General features: G+C 44.2%; 2 protein-coding genes across 7 annotated transcripts in view; both read left to right on the plus strand.

Moving 5' to 3' along the window:
- The window catches only part of LOC120395203 (regucalcin-like), a 39,724-nt gene extending 27,491 nt beyond the window's left edge, over window positions 1-12,233 (plus strand). For all 6 annotated transcript variants that reach the window (XM_039519383.1, XM_039519384.1, XM_039519386.1 and 3 more), the window contains 5 exons: window positions 188-370; window positions 2,139-2,354; window positions 4,037-4,168; window positions 9,393-9,547; window positions 11,544-12,233. In XM_039519383.1, coding sequence (XP_039375317.1) covers window positions 188-370; window positions 2,139-2,354; window positions 4,037-4,168; window positions 9,393-9,547; window positions 11,544-11,594 — 737 coding nt within the window. In that variant the 3' untranslated portion in view covers window positions 11,595-12,233. The remainder of the gene's footprint in view (window positions 1-187; window positions 371-2,138; window positions 2,355-4,036; window positions 4,169-9,392; window positions 9,548-11,543) is intronic.
- Window positions 12,234-20,690: 8,457 nt separating this feature from the next.
- PLCXD1 (phosphatidylinositol specific phospholipase C X domain containing 1) overlaps window positions 20,691-24,620 on the plus strand; it is a 50,261-nt gene continuing 46,331 nt past the window's right edge. The window contains exon 1 of the mRNA XM_039520727.1: window positions 20,691-20,743. The gene's annotated coding sequence lies outside the window, so the exon portion shown is untranslated. The remainder of the gene's footprint in view (window positions 20,744-24,620) is intronic.

Genomic DNA, 24,620 nt, shown 5'->3' on the forward strand with positions numbered 1-24,620 from the left:
TTCCTGGATTCAGCTTCAACCAGTTTTTCTCCATCCAGTTACTGATCTCAGCCATGTCCTTAGAGAGCTAAGAAATGGCACTGCACATCTAGTGAGAAGGTGATGTCAAGGTGGATATAGAGCCTATGAAATAACATGATCTGACACTCACTGAATATCTCCCATTCCCCCTCTCTCTCATTTGCAGATGCTCGCGTTGGCTCAGTGGCCCTTCGAAAGTGCGGGGGTTATGTCATTGCCTTGGGAACCAGATTTGCCTTTTTAAACTGGGAAACGGAGTCAGTAACCACTATTGCGGAACTTGAACAGGATAAGCCAAACAACAGGTTCAATGATGGCAAAGTGGATCCAAAGGGGAGGTTTTTTGCTGGTATGTTTCTGACAGGATTTTCACTCTCAATGAAGTAGGACTATTTCTAATGTGTATTGTACTTTTATTCTCTGGGAACTTGATTCTTCAGCTGAGCTTCACTCAGCAATAGGTGAAGTGTGTGAGAATTGGTACTTCTATTACTGCAGAAGCATGGACTTGGAAAGTGGTGTTTGGATGCCTCTGATTGTGAGACAGGTCAGGAGTTGGGACTCACAGTCTAAAGTGAGGCTGGCCTGGACGTAGCAGGGGCAGACAGGTAGCCTGGTCTGTCTGGTAAGTGGCCTATGTTTTTGTTGGCTGGACATGTTTTTTAAATTGTGCCTAGCCAGGCAAAAATACAAGCCATTTACTAGACATGTAAAGAGGCCAGTGAGTGATTTGTATTGGTTGTTGGGTGAAATCTTGGGTCCTTTTGAAGTCAATGGGAGTTTTGCCATTGACTTCAATGGAGCCAGGATTTCATGCATTGGTTCCCGCCCCGCCTCAGATTTACATTATAGATTCAAATTAAAGGCCTGATTCTACAAACACTTGATACCAAACACAGCAATTACTACTGGGAGCAGATCCACCGAGTTGTGACAGTAATTTCTATGCTTGGCAGTGGTTCCAGAAACAGGTCCAAATGTGTTATGTCAACTATAGTCTGTCAGTTTATTATTCAATATTTATCAACAATAGTTACTCTAATTTCAGACTGGAGTTTACTATATTAAGGGTTGATGTGGTGTTAACTTTATTCTTATTTCCTTGTCTTGCAGCAGCCTAAAGTTAGAAAAATGAAAGAGAAATATTATTTTTGTATATATGCTGTTCATATCTGTATGTGATGAGAGGACAATCCCAACTTAAAATTTGGCTCAAATATTGTAAAACAAGCTTTTATAAAATTTAAGACCAATAGAAGGATTTCCACAAATTAAAAACAAAACTTAAATATTCTCCTGGGGCATTAAAAACTCAATTATTGCAGCAACTTTAAAGTGACTGTAAAAAAAAATAAAAAAATCCACAGCCACACCACCACCAAAACCTCAAGCAAACAGTGAAACTGGCTTCACTTTCATTTTTCAAGTGGAGACATGCAAAAAGTAAACAAGTGAAAGAGCTTTAATGGTGACATGTAAATTGGATTTATAAAAATCTTTCATTTCTGTTATTCTAAGTCTTAATTAATAATCTAGGTAACAATACGTTTACGGTACAACTCTACCCCGATATAACGCTGTCCTCGGGAGCCAAAAAAATCTTACTGCATTGTAGGTGAAACCACGTTATATTGAGAAACATGAGGGTGTGTGCCATTTGCCCTCAAGTTTGCTTTAACTACCAGAGGATTGTGGGTAGAACCTCATCTCTTTGCTATATTATTGTGATCTTCTAAGGGCTGTGTCTGAGCTTTAAACCACATTAGATTAGTGGACGCTTGTAAGGTGGTAAATCGGAATCACTTCCCCAAGATAGAACTGCTTCTGACCTGATCCTTCTTCAACCTTCCCTCAGGCTGAGAGTACCTCTTCTCTTTCTGTTCCTAGTGTAATTTTTTTCCCTCCCCTTTCCTCCATCTAGCTGCTTTTTCCTACGTCTTCACCTCAGTCACAGGACCTGATTTTACAATCCCTCCATGCATGGAACATCCACTGAGTTCAGTGGGAGCTTCATATACCCCAAGGAGAACATGAGGAGGTCATTAGTGTAGTTACCAGGGTGTAAAGATTCTCCAGGCTGCTGTACTTTCCAACCACTTATCCCATTATCCTTTTAGGTACCATGGCTGAGGAGACAGAACCTGGTGTGCGAGCGAGACGCCAAGGTGCCCTCTACACGCTCTTTCCTGATTATTTCGTAGTGAAGCAGTTAGACCAGGTGGACATCTCTAATGGATTGGATTGGTCACTGGATCACAGAACCTTCTTTCACATTGATAGCCTGGCGTATGCTGTCCATGCCTTTGACTATGATGTGCACACAGGAAAAATCGGTACAGATGCTTTTCTTAAATCAGTTAAATCAATGTAGTTTGATTTCCTTCAGCAAGAGCTGGGTGTGTAATTGTCAGTGAAGTAGATGACAAATTATAAATTTTTCTGTTCACAAATTGTCAATAGAAAAAGAAATTCACAATCTGACACAAAATTATTTGGTGAACATTTCTTGGATTCTAGCATGTTAATGAACAGTTCATTGTGAGAATTCAGAATCTGTTTTGATTGGACAGCTAGGTCAAGTTAAGAGCTGATGTTAAGAGTTGCACAACGGAAGCTGTTTTCAGTGCACAATCACAACAGATTGTATCTATCCTACAAAACCCATAAACATTGCTACATATTCTTGAGTGCCATCTACTGGCACACTTTCTATTAACTCTCAAAAGATCATACCATATGTTTCTCTTCCCTGATTACAGAAGCATATTTTTAAAATCAGGTTTCCAGGAGGAATGCTCACAAGTATAAATTTACAATTCTCCACAAATGTTCTGTAGCATTCATGTAAAATCCATGGCTTGGGCAAATATTCCTTGCTTACTATAGTCATTGCAGAAAGGAGACTGGAGTGTGAGTACAACTGACACAAATTCATTTAAAGACTTGAACAAACATTCATTGAAACTTTTTTTGGACCATCTCACATAGCAGCAATTCAACTGAGACTAATTATGTCATGTCAGTTGTGATTCAAATGACTGAATTGGTTCCCTTTGTACACTAGTCTGTGTAGACTTTATGCATATATAAATGAAGTATTTAAAAGTGGAATACAACTAGGTAGATTCCCTCTGCCTATTTTTATAAATTTTTTGTTAGAAGATTTTTTCATGACACCTATCTTTCCAAAATATGAAAGCACTGTCAGCCTGAATCTCCTTTCACCCTGATTTTATACTGGCAAATCTCCATTATGGCTGCAAACTAGGGTCCTGGTCTTACATTAGAATCCAAACAGGTGTACTGCTGCACCTGGGAAGAGCCCCATTGACTTCACTGGGTCAACGGGACACCATGTGGGCACAGCAGTCTGCACAGAACACCACACTGGATTGTGGTTTAAGCATGTAATTATCTGTGTTTAGTTTTGACAATCATGTCCTTGGTGTCCAAAGCCCAATTAAATGATGAGTTCTTAGTTGGTCAACAAGAAGCCAGTATCTCTTTGTATTAAAGTGGCTTCTTGGTCGTTGTTTGGGAGAGATTATGTATTACCTACATTTAAATTAAGTAGTTCTGTGATTTGCATATGAAAAAAACACACAGGCAGAGATCAGTGGTGAGTACCTAAAGTAAAGTCATTGTGCCTGTGATAGTCCTAAACTGGCCTAGGGCTCATATGTTGAGCAATATGGATAGAACAAATTCTTCAACAGCAAAGATCTGTACTCCATGCTTTGTAAAAGCACAGGCATTTGAATGCAGTATAGCCTCAGACAACAGTTCTAATGGCTGTTTATTTATATCAGTCTAATTGTGCCCCATCAGCCATCTCTAGGCACATGTGCAAATCAAAATTTTGTTGTCTACCTTCATCACAAAAATGAGCTGATTTGTTTGTAAGAGCGTTTAGGAGACTGTGGAAGATGTTCAATGAAATTGTTAAATTAGTATATGGTATAGTGTCCGGGCTAACCTATCACACTCAGTGCTGACTTCATAATTCCTTTTACAGCCTGCTGTAAAGTTTTGTACCAATTAGAAAAGGAGGAACAAATGCCTGATGGAATGTGTATTGACGCAGAAGGGAAACTATGGGTGGCCTGTATTGATGGAGGGAGAGTGATCCGTATAGATCCGGAGACAGGTAAGCCCTCACAAAGGTGAACTGGAATTCTGTATTAAATAACCCAATTTCAGGCTGGGAATTACCTGTGCCCAGGGGTGAAAGTAACTTAAAGGACTTACCGGTACTCTGGAGTCTTTAGGAGGGGGCGGGGCCTCAACTGGAAGAGGCGGGGCCTTTAAATCCCCAGGCACTTTAAATCAGGATTTAAAGAGCTCGGGGTTGGGGTTGTGGAAGCAGCAGCTGGGAGATCTGGGCCCTTTAAATTGCCCCCGGAGCTACCAGCTGCAGAGGCGGCTGGGAGCCGCAGAGGTAATTTAAAGGGCCCGGGGCTCCAGCTGCTGCTACCGCAGTGGATCCCCGGGTCCTTTAAATCACCATCGGAGAGGGCCCCAGCCTCTGGTGGAGCTTTAAAGGGCTCGGGGCTCCACTGCAGTAGCGGCAGCTGGGAGCCCCTGACCCTTTAAATCTGCTACCCCAGGGCTCCAGCAGCGGGGCTTGGGTGGTGATTTAAAGAGCCCCGGAGGGTAGCTGCAGTGGGAGCCCCAAGCCTTTTAAATCGCCACCCGAGCCGTGCTGCCGGAGCCCTGGGGTAGCAGCAGCAGCCAGGGACTCGGGCAGTGATTTAAAAGGCCCATGGCTCTGGCTGCCGCTACCACCCCAGGCCCTTTAAATTGTCCCCGAAGCCCTGCTGCCAGAGCCTTGGGGAGGCAGCAGCGGGGCTCCTGTGGCTATTTTAAGGGCCGGGGCGGTAACGTCTGCCGCAACCCCGGATCTTTTAAATAACCACCGGAGCCCCGCCACCACTACCCCAGGGCTCTGGGGACAATTTAAAGGGCCTGGGGCAGTAGCTGCGGCAGGCTCCCCAGGCCCTTTAAATCGCTGCCCGAGCCCTGCCGCTTCCCCAGGGCTCTGGCGGCAGGGCTCTAGTGGCAGTTTAAAGGGCCCGGGGCTCCAGCCACTGCTGGGAGCCCCAGGCCCTTTAAATTGCTGCCAGGAGAAGACGATCCGCCTTGGTACGGCGCACCGGCTCTTGCTGGTACGTCGTACTGGGGCATACCGGCTTACTTTCACCTCTGCCTGTGCCACATGCATTGCTTGAGGCAGGCTCCCTCTGTTCTATTGGGGTTGGCTTATTTTGTATTAAGTGTTCTGTCTGTGGCCTACTCTGATAACAGATTGCTTTCCCTGGGGAGTAGGCACAAGAAAATGGCAACAACCATAAACTCATAATCAACCTGTCAACATCCACAAATCTAACTCATTATCCTCCTTCGAACCCCTCCTTAAAATTCTCCTTTGCCATAATGTCTACAAAAAACACTTGGCAACAGTTAGACTGCTGATGTGCTGAGTCCATAGCTGATCATGCTGACCAACAGCATCTCATTGTTTCCTCGTACTCCCCGCTCTGTTTGTCTCCATCTGCAGGGCCAGCTCCAGGCACCAGCCAAGGAAGCAGGTTTTTGGGGCGGCCAATGGAAAGGGGCGGCACGTCCAGGTCTTCGGCAGCAATTTGGTGGTGGGTCCCTCAGTCCCTCTCGAAGTGAAGGACCTGCCACCAAATTGCCACTGAAAAATGAAGCAGCACAGCAGAACTGCTGCCGAAGTGCCGCCGATCGCGGCTTTATCTTTTTTTTTTTTTTTGCTTTGCCACTTGGGGTGGCAAAAAAGCTGGAGCCGGCCATTTCCATCTCTTGTCTTATAGTACATGCAGTTCTGGTCACCTCATCTCAAAAAAGATATATTTGAATTAGAAGAGGTACAGAGAAGGGCAAAAAAAATTATTAGGGGTCTGGAACAGCTTCCATAGGAGAAGACATTAAAAAGACTGGGACTGTTCAGCTTGGAAAAAAGAAGACTGAGGGGGATAGGAGTGAGGTCTATAAAATCATTAATGGTTTGGAAAAAGTGAATAAGGAAGTGTTATTTATCCCTTCATATGGCACAAGAACAGGAGTTACCCGATGAAATTAAAAGGCATCAGGTTTAAAACAAACAAACAAACGGAAGTATTTCTTCACACAACGCACATCAACGTGTGGAACTCATTGCCAGGGGATGTTGTGAAGGCCAAAAGTATAACTGGGTTCAAAAAGAATTAGATAAGTTCATGGAGGATAGGCCTATCAGTGGCTATTAATCCAGATGGTCAGGGATGCAACCCTGTGCTAAGGGGGCCCCTAAACCTAACTGCCAGAAGATGGGATGACAGGCCCTGTTCTGTTCATTCCCTCTGAAGCATCTGGCACTGGCCACTGTCAGAAGACAGGATAGTGGGCCAGATGGACAATTGATCTGAACCAGTGTGGCCATTCTTAAGTTCTTATATTGATGTAAGCTTTTTGGGGGAGGGATTGTTCTGTGTTTGTACAGCACCTAGTACAGCGGGATCCTGGTCCATGATTGGGGTTTCTAGATGCTATGATAATACAAATAATGAATAGTAAGAATGAATAATAACAACAAGTAAAATGTGGAATCCTTCCAGCCCAAGTTCAGTTGTGCCATGGATACAATGCTGTATTTTCAGTTTGCAAACAATGAATGTTGGGTGTGATTGTAGAAGAAGATGGGAAACTGGATAAAGGCCATGATTTAGCAAAGCTCTCACGTATGTGCTTCAAGTTGAGTACGTACTTAAGTGCTTTGTTGAATTTGGACCAAAGCAATTGGAGTTTGTAAAATTTTGCTTTAAATGAGAAATTTTGGAAATTGAACCTTAATTATCTGTGAATGGCACAAAGGTTTTGTGGTGGCTTCCAAAGACCATGAGAAAATACTGAAATCATGAAGCAGGTTGAAAAGGTAAAAATGAAGCTTGGCTCCATGAAAGACAAGTTTAGAATTGAGAAGCTGAGGCTGGTGGGATATTCTGAAGAGTTTGGAATGTTGGTGTTGCAGTACCCAAGGGATTTGAAGAGATCATCTGCATGAACTGAGGTTTGGGATGAATGTTTCCTTTCCGTCACGCACAATTACTTTTTGTTACTCTGGCACAATCCACCACTCTCCTGTCTTCTGACATTCCAAGTCCCTCCTAAAAACTCACAGGAAGGGAATAAAATCAAACCTTAAATAAAAAAGTCTAAGTTACACTTTTTCCAGGCCTGAACAATCCTGTCTTCCTTCTGCTTATTATATGGTAAACTGTTGAAGGTACTAGGGGGACTGTAGCCATCTTGGAAATCACTGGACTTTAGGAATCTAAATACCTTTGTGGATCTGGGTCCTTGTGCATTGTCAAGAACTAAGAACATTGCCAGCGCTTAATAAATAATAGTACACTTCTACCCCAATATAACACGGTCCTCTGGAGCCAAAAAATCTTACTGTGCTATAGGTGAGACCACATTATATCAAACTTGCTTTGGCCCCCCCTGCTCCTTGTCCCCTGACCGCCCCCTCCAAAGATCCCCCATCCCTAATCACCCCCAGGACCCCACCCAACACCCTTGCTCCCTGTCCCCTGACTTCCCCAACCCCTATCCACACCCCCCGCCCCCTGACAGGCACTCACCGGCAGCGGCGGGAAGCGGAGCAGCCCGGCCCCAGCCTGCTCCACTCTGCCAGCTCCCAGCCGCAGCGCTCCGCTTCCTGCTGCCGGTGAGTACAGGGGGGCATCCTTTCCCCAACCTCCTAGCACTCACCAGTGGTGGGAAGCAGAGCACCCCGGCTGGGAGCTGGCATGCTGGTCTGCTGGAGCGCTGATTTACCATGTTGTATGTGAACCCGTGTTATATCAGGGTAGAGGTACTATCACTGCTAATTGGATACTGAGTTAAACATCTTGGATCAAGCCCTCAGCTGGTGTAAATTGGCACAGCTCCATTGACTTCTGGGAGCTATATGATTTACACCAGCTGAGAATTCTGATTCCATATGTGTTTGATTACTTGCCAGTATAACTCTGTTTCTCTATGGGCATGTCTACACAGGGATAAAAAACCCACAGTGGTCCAGGGCAGCTGACTTGCCTTTGTGGGGCTTGGGCTGAAAAACTGCTGTTTAGACATCCAGGCTTGGCCTGCAGCCCAAGCTCTGGGACCTTACAAGGGTGGAGGGTCCCATGGCTCAGGTTCCAGTCTACACAGCAATTTTTAGCTCTGGAGCCCAAATCAGCTGACCTGGGGCAGCCATGGCCAGGCTGCGAGCTTTTTATCCCTGTGTAGACGTACCCTTGGTCACTTAGAATATCAGGCTTGGAAGGGACCTCCTGAGGTCATCTAGTCCAACCCCCTGCTCAAAGCAGGACCAATCCCCAACTATTTTTTTTTTTTTTTGCCCCAGATCCCTTAATGGCCCCCTGAAGGATTGAACTCACAACCCTGGGTTTAGCAGGCTAGTGCTCAAGCCACTGAGCTACCCCTCCCCCCATAAGGTCACTTTTCCCTGATGGGGAATCAAACCCAGGCTGTGGCACTGAGATTGCCAAATCCTAACCCGTAGATCACCAGGGATGTGGTGATGTAATGCAGAGTTAAGAGAAACAGAACCATTGGGCCAAAGTCAGAAATGATGCAGATGGTTAAATTTCAGTAAGATGGCATAATCTATGTGCCAACGGGGCAGACTGGTGGGATTGCTGCAGGAAAGGCAACCAGCAGGAGACTATAAGAAGGTGTGAGGAAAAAGCAGACTCACCTCCTTTATTTTCTGTTTGTTGCTTCTCCTGCTGCAAACCCCACCCTCCAAGCCCCTTGGCAAATAAGTTACACTCACTCACTTGCTCATGCTGATTTACTGATGTGTAACATCCACTTCCCATTTATTCCCCCTCTGAGTTTGACCCAATTGTTGGGTGCTCTATGGTACAGACCATTATGTTTGCTTTTTAAACTTGCAATTGATTTAAGAGTCTCTTCAGTGCTTGAAACACCTTCATGACATGCTGTTTCAAGACTAGTGCTTCAGTCAACACGTGGCCTGCCTGTTTCTGATCTCACTGCCTCACACACTCTAGTATTGCCTGCATGTGAAAAAGGAAATGGAGCAGCGTGGAGACAGAGGACAGAAGCTTTGCTAAAAGTAAAATGTAAGAGATGATGCCGTCAAATCAATTCAGCACATTTCCCCATGGACAGTCCTTACGGAAACTGCTTCTTTCTGATGGGGAAACACTATATTCATATTGTAAAAGGCTCAGTCTGACAATCACAGTACTGGCTGTCTAGTTGGTTAACAGAAAATTACATGTTACATTTTCCCCAGAAAGTTTAAAGTAAGTAAATATATTTTCCTCTAGGGAAAAGAATCCAGACTGTGAAGCTGCCTGCTTCAAGGATCACCTCCTGCTGCTTTGGTGGAAAAGATTATTCAGAAATGTACGTGACTTCTGCCTATGATGGGCTAGACAAGGCAGCTTTGGCAAAGGAACCTCGGGCAGGGGAGATTTTCAAGGTGATTGGATTTTGTTTCTTTCAGTTAAAAGATTTAAACATTCTAGGTTGGTTAGTGCTGGTTCAAACCTGGCACCTCTGCCCTCAGATTTAAACACAGCTGTGATCCTTATGATTCTGGACTTTTATGTCCTTTATAGTTGTTTGTTCAACCTTTTGGCCCTTATTTCTTATTATATGTTGTATCAGTTTTGCAAACATCACCCTTTTTGTCTATTGTACTGTCATCAATTATGTTAGGTCTCTCATTTTGAATTGTCCCAGGATAGCTACATTTTTATAAGACAATTAAAACTTTTTTATTAAAACCCAATGACAGCAGGGCAAAAACTTATTAAGAAATGTTTGTTTAGTCCCTTACAAGTGAGTGACATGTTTCAGCTAATTAATTATTATATTTCTAGCTATAGCTAGTGAATTCAAAACTACTCTCTCTTTGTTGGTCATTTTGTTTCACCTTCAGATGTATTGAAAAAATATTTGCTGGGAGAATAGAACACAATTCACAGATTGCAGTCAGAGTCAACCCTTAGACCTTGCCAATGCTTGCAGTGGCATGTAGGTTACATGTAGCTACATGCCACAGTAAAAGGTAGGCTGCATCCAAATTCACTAAGATGTGTAGCTACACGTGGCAGTGAAAGGCGCTGAAAGGCAGCACGGAAAGCCTTGTCCTGCTAGGGCCAGCCTAAGGGAAAATGGCACCCTGGGCGAACTTGTATTTTGGTACCCCGGCCCCCGCTGCCTCCCCATCCATTCCTCCATTGCCCCTGGCCCGCATTGCCTCCCCAGGCTCCTGACCCATCCCCTCTGGCCCCTGCTTCCTCCCCGTGCTCCCCATCCATCCCCTCTATCCCCGATGCCTCCCTGGGCTCCCCACCATGCACCCCCATTACCCTTGGCTTCTGCTGCTTGCCTGGGCTCCTCCTTATCGTCCCTAGGCTCCTCTGCCTCCCGCACCATTGCCCAGAGCTCCCTCCCATGGCCTCGCACCCCAGACTCTTCTCCTGCCCTGTTCCATGCCTCTTGATCACAGTGTCTTCCCCCCCCCCCCCAAAAAAAAATCACAGCACCCTGGACAGTCACCAATGTCACCCACCCCTAAGGCCAGCCCTGTCTTCCACTGCCAGAGCCCTTCACTGTGGACAGGAAAGTCTTTGGCAGTGGGACACTACACTGCTAACAATAGTGGTGTAGATGGGGAGGCACAGCTTGGGTGTGCAGAGAGCTGTGTAGGATATGTACCCTACTATTCAGGCGGGTCTGTACTGTGCTCACCTAAGCAGTGCCTCCCCATCTACACTGCTATGTATACCCATGCTAGGTGGAGACGCAGTATCTGTACTCTACGCACCACCACAAATGTAGACCTACCCTTAGAGAACGACAATAGCATGAAATGAAAGGGTAGTTACTGTGCTATAGTGGGTCAAATAAAAGTATATCATCAGTCTAGAGACACTTCGGAAGGATAGTCCAGTGGTTAGGACATGAATCTAGGATACCAGAAACCCACATTCAATTCCCTGCCCTACCACAACCTTCCTGTGTGATTTGGAACAAGTCACTTAGCCCCTCTGTGCCTCAATTCTCCAACTGTAAAACTGAGATGGTACTTTTCTACCACATAGGGGTGTTGTGAGAATAAATACAGTAAAAAGAGTGCCAAGCACTCAGACCCTATGGTAATGGGGGCCATACGAACCCTAAGACAGATAGTTTGTAGAACGGGAGAATTACTGAGTTGTGTTCTATGATCTGGAATCAACCTTAGGGTTTTGTACTGCTGCCAATCACTGTGATCAATATTAGCAATTGTAAAGTCCCTCCTGAACTTAATGCAGTCAGGTGGTTCTTCTCCCTTTTCAGCTTATAGTGAGCTCTACTTGGGAGTAGAGTTTAATAAATTATAATGTGTGTTCTGATTGCATGAGATATGAATGCGTCCAAAGCAATCAGTTAGAGATTGACCTTTTTTCTTTTTTCTTTTTAAACAGATAACGGGCCTGGGTGTGAAAGGAATCCCACAATATTCATATGCTGCTTAAATATTAACACTTTATAGCAAACAAAATAAATGCATGGTCCGTGCAGGAGCAGTTTTGAACAGGAACCATTTATTGAATTGCAAAACTATCTATCTGAAGAGGCTTCTGTGCACCTTTTGGAGCTTAGAACTCATTTTTAATTCTCCATGTTTGTCTCTACAGCATGGTACCAGAGTGGAACTTTAGCAGAAGCAGATAAATGAGGTAACATTAGAAATGAAAATAGATTTTCAGAATGCGTAGGCTTGTAAAATTTCTTATGCTCTTGCATAAGCCTTCTTTATTATTTAGTCCAGCATTCCTAGTTTAAAACAAAAATTCTTATGGCCAGTTCTGCCCTGGCCTACTTATGTAGTTCTGAACGCAGAATTTGATTTATGTTTTCATGTTACAATGATGTCACTGTAATGAGATATGCTCTGATTTACTTTACTTTTTCATATGTGCTGACTTGAACCTGACAGTTCTTCTGCTTTTGGATTTCCCATAAGGGTCTATTTTTGGCAGTCATACTTCTCCATTTTTAGTTATTTGTTTTGCCCTACTGAACCTTTTGTCCTTTCACTGACTTTATTTCTGTCTTGTCTTTTTAGTTGAGGCCAAATTCTGTGCAGTTGAAAATAAACTGTGATCATGTTACAAAGTGTGTTTTGAAAAAGTTCTTTTGAAACAAAAATGATCCTGGGAATGCTGTATGAATGTGAACACACACAGTCCGCGTACACTCAGGCCTTGAGATACAGGCTTACCCTATTATATTGCTGGCTGATGCTCTATACAATCTCTCTGGTATAGAGAGAGGGAAGAAGGTTAGAATAATTGAATATCAGGGTTGGAAGGGACCTCAGGAGGTCATCTAGTCCAACCCCCTGCTCAAAGCAGGACCAATCCCCAACTAAATCATCCCAGCCAGGGCTTTGTCAAGCCGGGCCTTATAAATCTCTAAGGAAGGAGATTCCACCACCTCACTAGGTAACCCATTCCAGTGCTTCACCACCCTCCTAGTGAAAAAGTTTTTCCTAATATCCAATGTAAACCTCCCCCACTGCAACTTGAGACCATTGCTCCTTGTTCTGCCATCTGCTACCACTGAGAAAAGCCTAGCTCCATCCTCTTTGGAACCCCCTTTCAGGTAGTTGAAAGCAGCTATCAAATCCTCCCTCATTCTTCTTTTCTGCAGAATAAATAATCCCAGTTCCCTCAGCCTCTCCTCATAAGTCATGTGCTCCAGCCCTCTAGTCATTTTTGTTGTCCTCCGCTGGACTCTTTCCAATTTTTCCACATCCATGGATGGCGACAGACAGACACACACACATTTCATTGCTTTTGCTACACTTTCTTTCCCTCCCTTCACTCCTGTTGCAGATGTGGCACCTCTTTTCCTCCATTGCTTAGTGTCTATTCCTTCATCCCAACATTCCATGTTCTTTCTTTCTTTCTCTTGTGCCTTGTTATCTTCCTCCTGCCTTCTCTCTCTCTCCATTCCACTAATTTTGCTCTTTTACAATTCCTCTGTCTCTCTTTAAAGGATCCTCATCACATTGTATATTGAGTTTGAAGTTCTTGTCCTTGTTTATAAGGCTCTATATCTCTGCCCAGGTCTCTCACTGCACTACCCCAGCCTCTTCACTCTCTTAAAGTTGACTGATTTCTCCCTGTTTCTCCCACACAAACATCGCTGTGCCTTATTCTATGCCACCACCTACGCCTGGAATGCTCTCCCAGAATCTGACCTCATTAAAATCCCTCCTAAAATCTTGCCCCTGCCACAAGGCATAAGGAAAAAGGAGGAGAGAAGAATAATTGTCTGTACGAAGTCTGCTTCAGGTACCTGACTCATGGCATAATCTTATTTATTTAATGCTGTCCAACTGGCTCCTAGCCCACTGTTGTTTGTTCTCACCCTCACCTGTTATGTTATGTCTTAATTGTAGGTTGTAAGATCCTTGAGACAAGAACCTTGTTTAATTAAATGTCGCTGTGAGGAACCTATTATGTAAGTGGGCACCATACAAAGAATAAATAACAATTCCCCCAGTCCGTCCCTCAGACTGCTACTCATCACAGAAAGGACGGTTGGGGACTTGGAAACTCAGCACCAGGAGTCTTGGGAGTGGGGCTGGGAACAGAGAGGGGTCTCTTCCATATTGGAAATCCATATCAATAAAATGTGGGTCAGATTTTTTTTTCTCTTCTTCCCGTGGATGAGAGGGACTTCTGGATTCTTCACTCTATCCCCAGTGATGGCTGTCAAGGACCAGAGATGATGGACTGAGCAGTGGATTTCTCTTTCCATGCAGGCAAAGGCTCAGCCCTCAGCCTCCCTGGAGTGAGCAGGGCATGTGTGCAGGAGCAGCATGCCTTTTTTTTCCTGCATGTGCTTCCATTGCCGGGATTGCAAAGGGAGGGAATGGGGAAGTAATGCACATTCAGTCAGACTGTCAGGAAGTGTGAGGGAGTCAGGGCCCTGCACCCCCCCACTTCCTGCAATTCACCGTGGCTCTCAGCCAGCCAGTAAAACAGAAGGTTTATTAGACAACAGGAACATAGTCCAAAACAGAGCTTGTAGGTACAGACAACAGGACCCCTCAGTCAGGTCCATCTTGGGGGGCAGGGAGCTTAGACCCCAGCCCTGGGGCTCCCTCCATTTCCCCAGGCAGCTCCAAACTGAAACCCGCTCCAGCAGTCTCACCCAGCCTCTCCCCGGCTCCTCCTTCAGCCTTTGTCCAGTTTTCTGGGCAAAGGTGTCACCTGGCCCCAATCTCTCTCCTGGGCTCAGGTTACATGCTCAGGTATCGTCCCTCAAGTGAAGTCACACCCTGATATCCCCATCACCAATGCAGACAGTCCCCGTAAAACTCACGCAACATTCACAGGTCAATCCACCCCACTCCCTAGAAAATCAATCCGCTCATCAGCCTGGCTGCCTGGTGTCCCAACCTGGGCTTGGGTGAATTACAAACACTTGATTGTGCTATTGTATCACTTTTCCATTCCCAAATGTGCATCAAAATGTCATGATATAATAATTCATTATACATAGCACAGATATTGAAGTGATGTTTTGCTATGAAGTTGACTGACCTTGTTTGTCATGAGCTATTTCAAGGCCCTCTCACGCCCATCAAAGCACCATGGTACAAAAATCTGTACTCACTCATTAATACAAAGCCACCACTGGATGACACCATTTCTTGTTCTCAGCAGGTCTTACTCGTTGTGAAAGAATGTTGATTGTTTTCTCTGGCACTGCTATAGTGTAGCATTAGCCGAGGGCTCCCAGGATTCCATAAATTGTGAATTGCACCCCAGGAGTGTCAGGCTGGTGAAATGCACCCAGGAAAATTCTGGCAGCTGGAATACTGTAACACAAATGATAGCAACCCAAGGGATTCTCTTGGCCCTTCCTGACATCAGATGGCTTTTTATATGTTCCATCCAAGAGAAGAACCTATCCTTCTCTCCCACAGTTACACTACAGTCAACTCTCCTAGATGCAGGATCTAGTCATACCGCCATGGTACAGGAAATACAATGCCAAAAAAAAAAAAAAGTTAAGTAAAGACCAGCTGTGCCTATTAGTCATAATTTTTTATATGTACTAATAATTTTGGACCAGATTGTGCCCACTGGGCTCTGGCCCACAGTAGGGGGCAGTGTAGAGCTGTGTGGTCTCAGGAGAAGCGCCAGCTGCTATTTGAAGAGGTATCTGGCACACAAGGAAAACTTGCCACTATACCACGCCTTAAGGGCAACAGCAAGCGCTTGCCTCTACTACTAATTGGTCTGTTCGCTGGTACAGGGGCTGTTGGGACACAGACCATCATTCCGCCCCCGGATATAGCTGTTTGCACCCTCCCCAGTTTGTGTATGTATGCAAGGGCCACCATATTTCAAAATACTTTATGTAATCGCAGTTGAGAAATAAAATCTTCAGCCCCTTCATAACGTTTGGTCAGCAAGGTGGTCGGTGTTCTGTCCAGCAATAATTCCAATGTTAAGTAATCTGCTGCGAATACTAATGAAGCTAAAGTGTTACATGCCTTGTGGCATAGGGCATATGCAAAGATGCAATAAAGTGCATTGAAAATTATGCAAGGATTCCTGCTTACCTAGTTTGAAAAAGAATGCTAGGGCAGGGCATTCAGAGTCCAATCAGCGTCCGGCATCCTCAATTTAAAACACAAATTGGTGTGATGTTTAGTAAAATGGTCATGATAGGATTGAGTTAGTTACACAGAGTATTATGGGCTGGAGCCATGCCCCACCCCTCACTTCCTGTTTTGTAACATAGAGTCTCCTCCCCAACTCTGTTGTGATCCAGTTGAATCAAGCACTGAGGGTGAGCTCCACAAAAGTACTTAGGCTCCCCAGCGATCCAGAAAACTCCTGCTGAACCTTGTAACTCATTTGGCACCCATGTTCTCAATGTAAAAGTTCCCTCAGCACTTATGTTTCTGCCTCTGGGCATGCATAGTTCCACCTCATTCTAGGGCCAGTGTCCTGATACCTTTCTCCTGCCTAAGTCTAAGCACAATTAATGAATCAGGGAAAGACAGGCATTTGTCCACCTAAGTTGAGTGTGGGACCCGATCTGGCAGGCACACCAGGTCCTATTCAAAATCTGGCCCATTTTGTAAATTTAATCACAGAATCATAGAAGAACAGGGTTGGAAGAGACCTCAGGAGGTCATCTAGTCCAACCCCAACTATATCATCCCAACCAAGGCTTTGTCAAGCCGGGCCTTAAAAACCTCTAAGGATGGAGATTCCACCACCTCACTAGGTAACCCATTCCAGTGCTTCACCATCTGCCCAGTGAAATAGTTTTTTCTAATATCCAACCTAGACCTCCTCCACTGCAACTTGAGAGCATTGATCCTTGTTCTGACATCTGCCACCACTGAGAACAGCTGAGCTCCATCCCCTTTGGAACCCCCCTTCAGGTAGTTGAAGGCTGCTATCAAATCCCCCCTCACTCTTCTCTTCTGCAGACTAAATAAACCCAGTTCCCTCAGCCTCTCCTCATAAGTCATGTGCTCCAGTCCCCTAGTCATTTTTGTTGTCCTCCACTGGACTCTCTCCAATTTGTTCACATCCTTTCTGTAGTGGGGAGCCCAAAATTAGACACAACACTCCAGATGTGGCCTCACCAGTGCTGAATAGAGGGGAATAATCACTTCCCTCGATCTGCTGGCAATGCTCCTACTAATGCTGCCCAATATGCATTAGCCTTCTTGGCAACAAGGGCACACTGCTGACTTGTATCCAGCTTTTGATCCACTGTAATCCCTAGGTCTTTTTCTGCAGAACTGCTGCTTAGCCAGTCGGTCCCCAGCCTGTAGCGGTGCATGGGATTCTTCTGTTCTAAGTACAGGACTCTGCACTTGTCCTTGTTGAACCTCATCAGATTTCTTCTGGCCCAATCCTCCAATTTGTCTAGGTCACTCTGGACCCTATCCCTACCCTCCAGCATATCTACCTCTCCCCACAGCTTAGTATCATCCACAAATTTGCTGAGGGTGCAATTCATCCCATCATCCAGATCATTAATGAAGATGTTGAACAAAATCAGCCCCAGGACCAACCCCTGGGGCACTCCGCTTGATACTGGCTGCCAACTAGACTTTGCACCGTTGATCACTACCCACTGAACCTGACGATCTAGGCAACTTTCTATCCACCTTACCGTCCGTTCATCCAATCCATACTTCTTTAACTTGCTGGCAAGAATACTGTGGGAGACCATACCAATCCTGTGATTAGCGCACTCACCTGGGGTGTGTGAGACCCAGGTTCATTTCCCCCTCTCTGCTTGACACGGAGTTAAGTGCTCTCACCTGTGAGCTATGGGATATTCTGATGTGAGACTCCCTCAGTCTGTCCTGTTGAAGCCCTTCTCCGGTGGATAAATACTTAAATAGTCTTAGGCCAAAAACAGTGAGAGAGTGTAGGAATGACTCTGTAGCCTGGTGATTATAGCACCCACCTGGGAAGTAGGAGACCCGTGAGACAGCCCCCCTGCCCCTATCACTCTTTCATTAGTTATCCATAGTGGAACAGCTTCAACAGGACAGACTGAGGGAGCCCCACATCAGAATAGCCCATTGTGCAGTGGTTAGAGTACTCTCCTGAGACATGGGAGACCCCTGTTCAAATCCTTTACCCCATCCCCCCATGGCAGAGCGGTGGGATTGAACTCAGGTCAGTGCTCTGACCGCTAAGCTAAAAGTTATAAGATGGGCACTAGCAATCACTACCACTGGCCATCTTGTATGGAATGAGACAGGGGCCTAATTCATTCCCGTAAGAAACTACTTAGGTGCCTAATCCTCCTGACTCTAGGTCAGGGGTTCACATTCATGGATCGCTAAGCAAGGGTAGCAGCCTGGTCATGACCCCGCAGCCTGGATTTAGGTGCCTATCTCTGTGAGAGGGGTGAGTCTTTAGGACACACGCCTTGTGTCAGCATTTCCCATTGGTTAGTTTAGGCAGATCCCTGTCTAGTGTGCTGGCTTTTGTGGACCACAGTCTAATGTGCCTGTCTCTCTCCCTGCATCATATAGGAGCCATGGGACCTAACTTAGGCCTTGTGGATTGCAGTGTTGTTCCTGTGATTTTTTTTTTTTTTTTTTTTAGGTGCCACAACACTCAACACTGCAACGCCGAAGTCGTTTTGTGGATCCAGGCCTAAGTTCCCAGCTTTCATCCTGTGAGTAAAGTGTAATTTTTGTTGAACTGAGTGGACTTTTGCAAAATGAAGTGAGTTAAGGCACTGTACATAGTAATTAATAATCAGTGAAATACAACATTTCCTGAGCAAGAAAAGTAGATAAAGGCTAATTTATTTAAGGGTTTCGTATGCACAAGGGAAATGAGTTGATCTGAAATTACCAAATTATCAAAAACACCATGGTACAAAAATCCATACTCACTCATTAATACAAAGCATCACTGGATGTTCTGCTGAACATGGCCTAAGGAGAATCTTTCATTCCAGCTGAAGCTTTCAGTCTAAGTATCTTTTTGAAGCTACTTCCTTATTCCAGTTACTGAACGTATAGCACCTCACGCTTGCTCAGAACTGGCTCATCTTTCTTTTCCGCAAAGTATTGTTACTCATAACGGAGAGAGGTCTTTTAACAAGTTTCCTTTGTTGTTGTTTTTTTTGTGGGAAAGGAACACTGCTCAGTTATGCTTCTTATTTCTTTCAAGACAGTCTAAAACCTTTTATTGTCATTACTGAAAGACTTGTTTATATATGTCCTTATTAAAACCAGTTCACTCTAGTCTCAAGGTCACACCAAATTCAGATAATACAGCTGAAAGTCATAGTTAACTCTCATTTTGTCACTAGAGTTATTCATATGTCTCTCTGCTGTCACAGGCCTGGAAATAGTAAAATTTTGGACTCTTTTTAGGAACAAACATAGAAATTGACAGACTGGATCAGACCTATGCTCCAGCTAGTTCAATCATTATTTTGATTTATACGGTATTACCATAGTACTCAAGAGCCCTAGTCAGAGGAAGGTAGTGAGAAATTGGCTTAAGCTGTGAAGCATAAGGTGTAATATTGCTTCCAAAATTTTTTAGCATTATTATAACTCTGGATTTCTTTTTGATGTAACAGAAGTTTTCTTTCTTTCAAAAAAATCCTTTCATTTTAGAGGGGAAAACAGTTTTATACATCAGATGAACTATAGAAAAGAAAACAATAATACTTACAGGTACATTAGTTATAGATTCATAGCTTTTTAGGGCCAGATGGGATCATTAGATTATTTAGTCTGATCTACTGTATCACACGGGCCAGAGAATTTCACCCAGTTACCCTCCTCTATTGAGCCCAATTGTTTGTTTGGCTAAAGCGTATCTTCCAGAAAGGCATCCAGTCTTGAGCTGAAGACATCAAGAGATGGGGAATTCACCACTTCCCTGGATAGTTTGTTCTAATAGTTAATCACCCTGTTAAAAATGTGTCTCCTATTTCTGATTTGAATGTGTCTGGCTTTGACAGTTGGAATACTGTATTAAAAAATGATAGCAACACTGGCGGTTCTCTTGACTCTTCCTGACATCAGATGGCTTTCTGTAAGCACCATCCAAGAGAAGAATCTATTCTGCTCTTATGTCACTGGCAAACAAGTCCTTCTAGCTGTGTGACACTGTAACTCAGCATTCAAATCCACCTGGTTAACTTTCTTTATTGATTTCAGTTTCTTTTCTTACTGATTAATAGTTATCACTGCTATTGCTGACATTCAAAATACGATTTGCACATAGAAGCTTCACCCAAGATCGAGGCCCCAGTGTGCAAGGCACTGTACAAACACATAATAAGAGACAGTCTCTGCCCCAAAGAGCTAAGTAGGGAAGATAGATAATGGGTGGGAGAAGGGAAGTATCATTATTCCCATTTTACCCATAGAGAACAGAGGCACATAGGGATTAAGTGACCTGTGTAAAACCACACAGAAAATGTGTGGGAGACCTGGGAGGTGAATCCAGATCTGCTGAGTCCCATTCCAGTGTCTTAACCACAGGACCATCTTTCCTCTTAAAATGTCACGTGGTTATTTAAACTTTCGTCTACGACGCTACCTCCAGAACTGATATTCTTCAAGATTTCAGCTAACGTCTATTGGGTTTTGGTAGCACATGTGGATGGCATTTAAAGAGTTAGAGCAAAATGGAGAGGGTGACATAAATGGTGATGTAAATTACACGTCAGTAAATGGATATAGGTAGGAGTAACATATATATTAAGGATACACAAAGGGTGATGCTGCGGAAAAAGCAACTTGCAGGACCCTGTAGAAAACCTCCCTCCTCCTTAGTTTGCTTTTCCTGCTCCACCACGCACCTTCCTGGCGCAATGTGTAATTAGACCAGATTCTATGTGCTTTCACAACAGTGAGCTGGAGTAACTAATACGCCCATTTGTGTTCCCACCTCTTAGTAAAGCTCTATATTGTTATTATTTATACAGCATCACAGGGGTATATACTATACAAATACAGGTTCCTTCCCACAGGAGTGCACAATCCAAACCACACTCCAACTTGTTTATTTGGGAAGCAGGTCATCACCAAAGAACTATTACCTTCTACAGCCTGTCACTAGAGGTCTGTCAGCAGGATAGGCAGGTAAAAACCTTGATTTACTTTAACAAATGCATTTATTTGTAATTTCAAGGCTACACGTGTTCTTGTTATTGATTTAAAGGGACACTTTTAGCTTAAATAACATTTCTAAAAAATTCTTTACCTATATTACTAATAATAACTTAGATTATTAAAAATGGTTGGGTGTTTTATATCTACTATGAGCTTTTTGTTTACTTTGACATTTATCTCTGGAAAATAAAAACAGAGAAGTCCCTTTCATTTGCTGGACCAAATACACTTACAAAATGCTGCAGAAGTTGGGTTGCAAAGACTGCAGGGAATTTTTTTAAAACCAATCTTTCCATAACAGTTGGAAACAAACCCGATCTTCTTAAATTAGACCAGACAGTCACCTTTATGATCTTAAAGGTATGTTTATATTTATTTTCAAAAGGTGTTTCAGTTCACCATTTAAAGAGGTTATCATCCACAAGGTCAGCAAGAGTGGATGGCTGCCATGTCTTAAAACAATTTTCACTGATTATAGCTATGAGAAGTTGTGTCTAATAGTACGGATGGATAAGAGGAGCTTTTTTTATTTTTTAAAAAAGCTGTCTGAGTTTGGTGCTTTTGAAAGTAGAAGATGGGTCAGAGTTGAGGGCTGGCTAGAACCACAATCTGGGCTGCTCTTGTCCCGTTGAAGCCAATAGACTGATTGTGGGTAGATGCTGCATAATCAACTGATCTTCTCTCTGCATCTCTATGAAAACTATGCTGACCTGTGATCTCTCTGATATTCAGTTGCCTGATTTCTCTTGAAGAGAGCCTGAAATATGTGCCAAATTTTGTGGTGAGCAAATGCTCTATATCAGTGGTGGGCAACCTGCAGCCTGTCAGTAATCTGCTGGTGGGTTGCGAGACAGTGTTTACATTGACCGTCTTCAGGCACGGTCCCCTGCAGCTCCCAGTGGCCGCCGTTTGCTATTCCCAGCCAATTATGGGAGCTGCGAGAAGCGGTGGCCAGCACGTCCCTGTGGCCCGTGCCACTTCCCACAGCTTCCATTGGCCGGAAGCAGTGAACTGCGGCCACTGGGAGCTGTGGGGGGCCATGCCTGCGAACAGTCAGTGTAAACGCTGTCTTGCAGCCTGCCAGTGGATTACCCTGACTGGCCATAGTTGCCCACCACTGCTGTATATGGACAAGGATGAATGAGATCACTAAATAATTCTTTCTTGACTCAAAAGCATATATGATACCATTATTAGCTGCACTGTGGAGATTTGAATCTGACCAGCAGCTTCTGCAGCAATTTTCAGCCTTATCATTATGCTGCTGTCCACCAAAGAGAGCTGATTTCCAATTTCACACCATCCAAGTTTGCACTGGAGAATCTCCATGTAGGCTGGGATCTGTCCAAAAGTGAATGGTATCATAAAAATATTATATTAAGGCATTATTATAGCATCGGAAAAAGGCAGATGAGGAGAAAAATGAAAAGCATTCAATTAATGTTATCCACATTAATTTAATTAATCTTAGCTGGAATAGGAGACCCTCTTTGGCATCTGCTCACATGGAAACTGATTATGTGGAAGTTTTCTGTCTAGTAGCGACATCCATTTTTTCACATCTGTCAGCCAAATCAGAAATCTAAATGCAAAATATAGCTCTTGGGAGAATTATATGGATTTAGGACACTCCCTAGAGAAATTTGGACCACTAAGTAATTAATGGATTACAATGAGGCATGAATTAAGCATTTTGATCTGTGACAGCTGTAATCTTTATGTGTGTTATTTAAAGGGAAGCTGGATCCATTTCCCTCAGACTAACCCTCTGGATTTTTTTTTAAAGAAATGCAACAATAAGGAAGAGCTAAATGAGAATAGATTTGATACTTAACTGGGCACCATTGTTGCTTGTGGGAATGGTGTGTTGAGGACTGGATTGGAAACTGGTTAAAAATGACAAACTATCACTTTATGTGTGAGGCTTTCCTAGTTCTGTTTGCAGGCTGGAAAGCTCTGAGAGAAGCTGTCTGGGTTATCTGAGTCAGTCAGCAGACAGGACGTATGGGAGGAGCCAGGTTAAAGCAAGGTGGGTGCCGCTTTGACTTAGGGAGCAGCCTGTTTTGTCTCTCTCTCTGTTTTGGGGTTCTTGTGCATTATTCTGAATTCTAAGAAATAAAGTAGTGTTATGTTGCAACCTTCCAGCAATGGAACAGTCTGGGAAATCCATCCTTCCCCCAACAGAACAGGAAAAACTCAGCAAGGAGAACCTTGTGGAACTTTCCTTCCTCCTGGTTCCCGTCTGTGGATTTTCTGTGGAAGGAGTGGTCTGGAATTAATCATTAACGGGTGCCAAAGTATTGAGCCAATTACCCCCTGCATGATACTATGGGTCTGTCAGGAATGTGGGCCTGCAGCTGGGCCTGGGATCAGCTAGCTAACTGCAGCAGAAACCCCTGCTTGGCCAGATTGTCCGAGTGGTATTGCCAGGACTGCTATTAAGCCCAGCAGTAGCACTTGCCCAACGCTGCTCAACGCTTATGCCCATAGCTGTGATTGCTTCTATGCCTGCTTTATTCCCAGCCTTGTTCTTGCTCTGCTCCTGACCCCGACTCTGACCCTTGACTTGAACTCCTGGTTCCTGAAGCCAAAGCTCCAGCCACTAGACCTGGCTCGCCAGTCTGGACTGCTCACAAACAGTCTCCAGCATGTAAGTTACTCCCAGCTCTGTCTGTGTGTGTGCTGCAGCCAGCCAGCAACACCGTGGCTCTTACTAGCCTTGTAGGATAACCCCAACACACCCCCAGTCCTAGATTTCCCCCTAGAAATATATGTCCTGTACTTCCCTCTCGTGGACAATACAAGCTTATACAAAGTCTGTTTTTACTAATAGAAATGCTATGCACACATCTTGTTACCCCAAATGGAACTGACCAAACACTTCAATTTAAACATACTGGATTATATGAAACAGTAAAATAAGTTTATTAGCTACAAAGAGAGGGATTTTAAGTGAGTACAAGTAGTGAGGCATAAAACTCAGAAATGGTTACAAGAAAAATAAGGATAAAATGCAATTAGTGCCTAACTTAACAAACCATGTTAAATTCAAAGCTAAGTTTTTCTCACCACATGCTCTCAACAGTCTTAGTGGCCAAACTTCTTAGGCCAGGATCCCTTCTTCTGGTCACTGGCTGCTTTCTTTGTCCCTTCTCGTGCATTGAATCGATGGCCAGAGAGAGATGGAGAAGGGAGTGCCTTGGGATGTCTGTCCCTTCTTTTTATTGCCCTGTCCCCCCTTTGAGAAGCTTTTCCAGCTGGGAGCAAGGCAACAGGCAGTCTATGCGGAAGGGAACGCCATGCTGTTTCTTTGCTAAAATGTAGATATTTTGCCCCTGTCCCCTTTCCTGCCAAAGACTGGTCCATCAGCCTTGTTTACACCTGTCTGAGGCACCAGCTTGCTCTTTCTGTCTGAGGATCTGGTTTGGTCACTCCCCAGACTTCTCTTGAAAACAGACTTTTAGTCATGATCTCAGCTTATGTTTATAATGTCACATATGACGCTGCTATGTACATTTTGCCATGATATTATTGATCAGCAAATTATGAGTTTTTAAATGACATTTCACAAGGCATACTTTGCACAGAGATTATTAGAATAGTGGGTAGGATGTGAACACAGTGGTACATTTTGGCACAGCACCTTTCCAGGGTCTCTGGGCTGCTGGGAGGGTCCCTTGCCAAAATCCAACCCCTGAGAAGGCCTTCCCTAAGACTCCGTGGTGCTGTCACTGACACAGGCCCAAACAGACCAACGGTTGTGGTGGAGTCTCCATCACTGACCATTTTAAAATAAAGACTGGCTGTTTTTCTAAAAGATCTGCTCCAGGAATTATTTAGGGAATGT

The sequence above is a fragment of the Mauremys reevesii genome, linkage group 1, assembly GCF_016161935.1.
Source record: "Mauremys reevesii isolate NIE-2019 linkage group 1, ASM1616193v1, whole genome shotgun sequence".
NCBI classification, from domain to species: domain Eukaryota; kingdom Metazoa; phylum Chordata; order Testudines; family Geoemydidae; genus Mauremys; species Mauremys reevesii.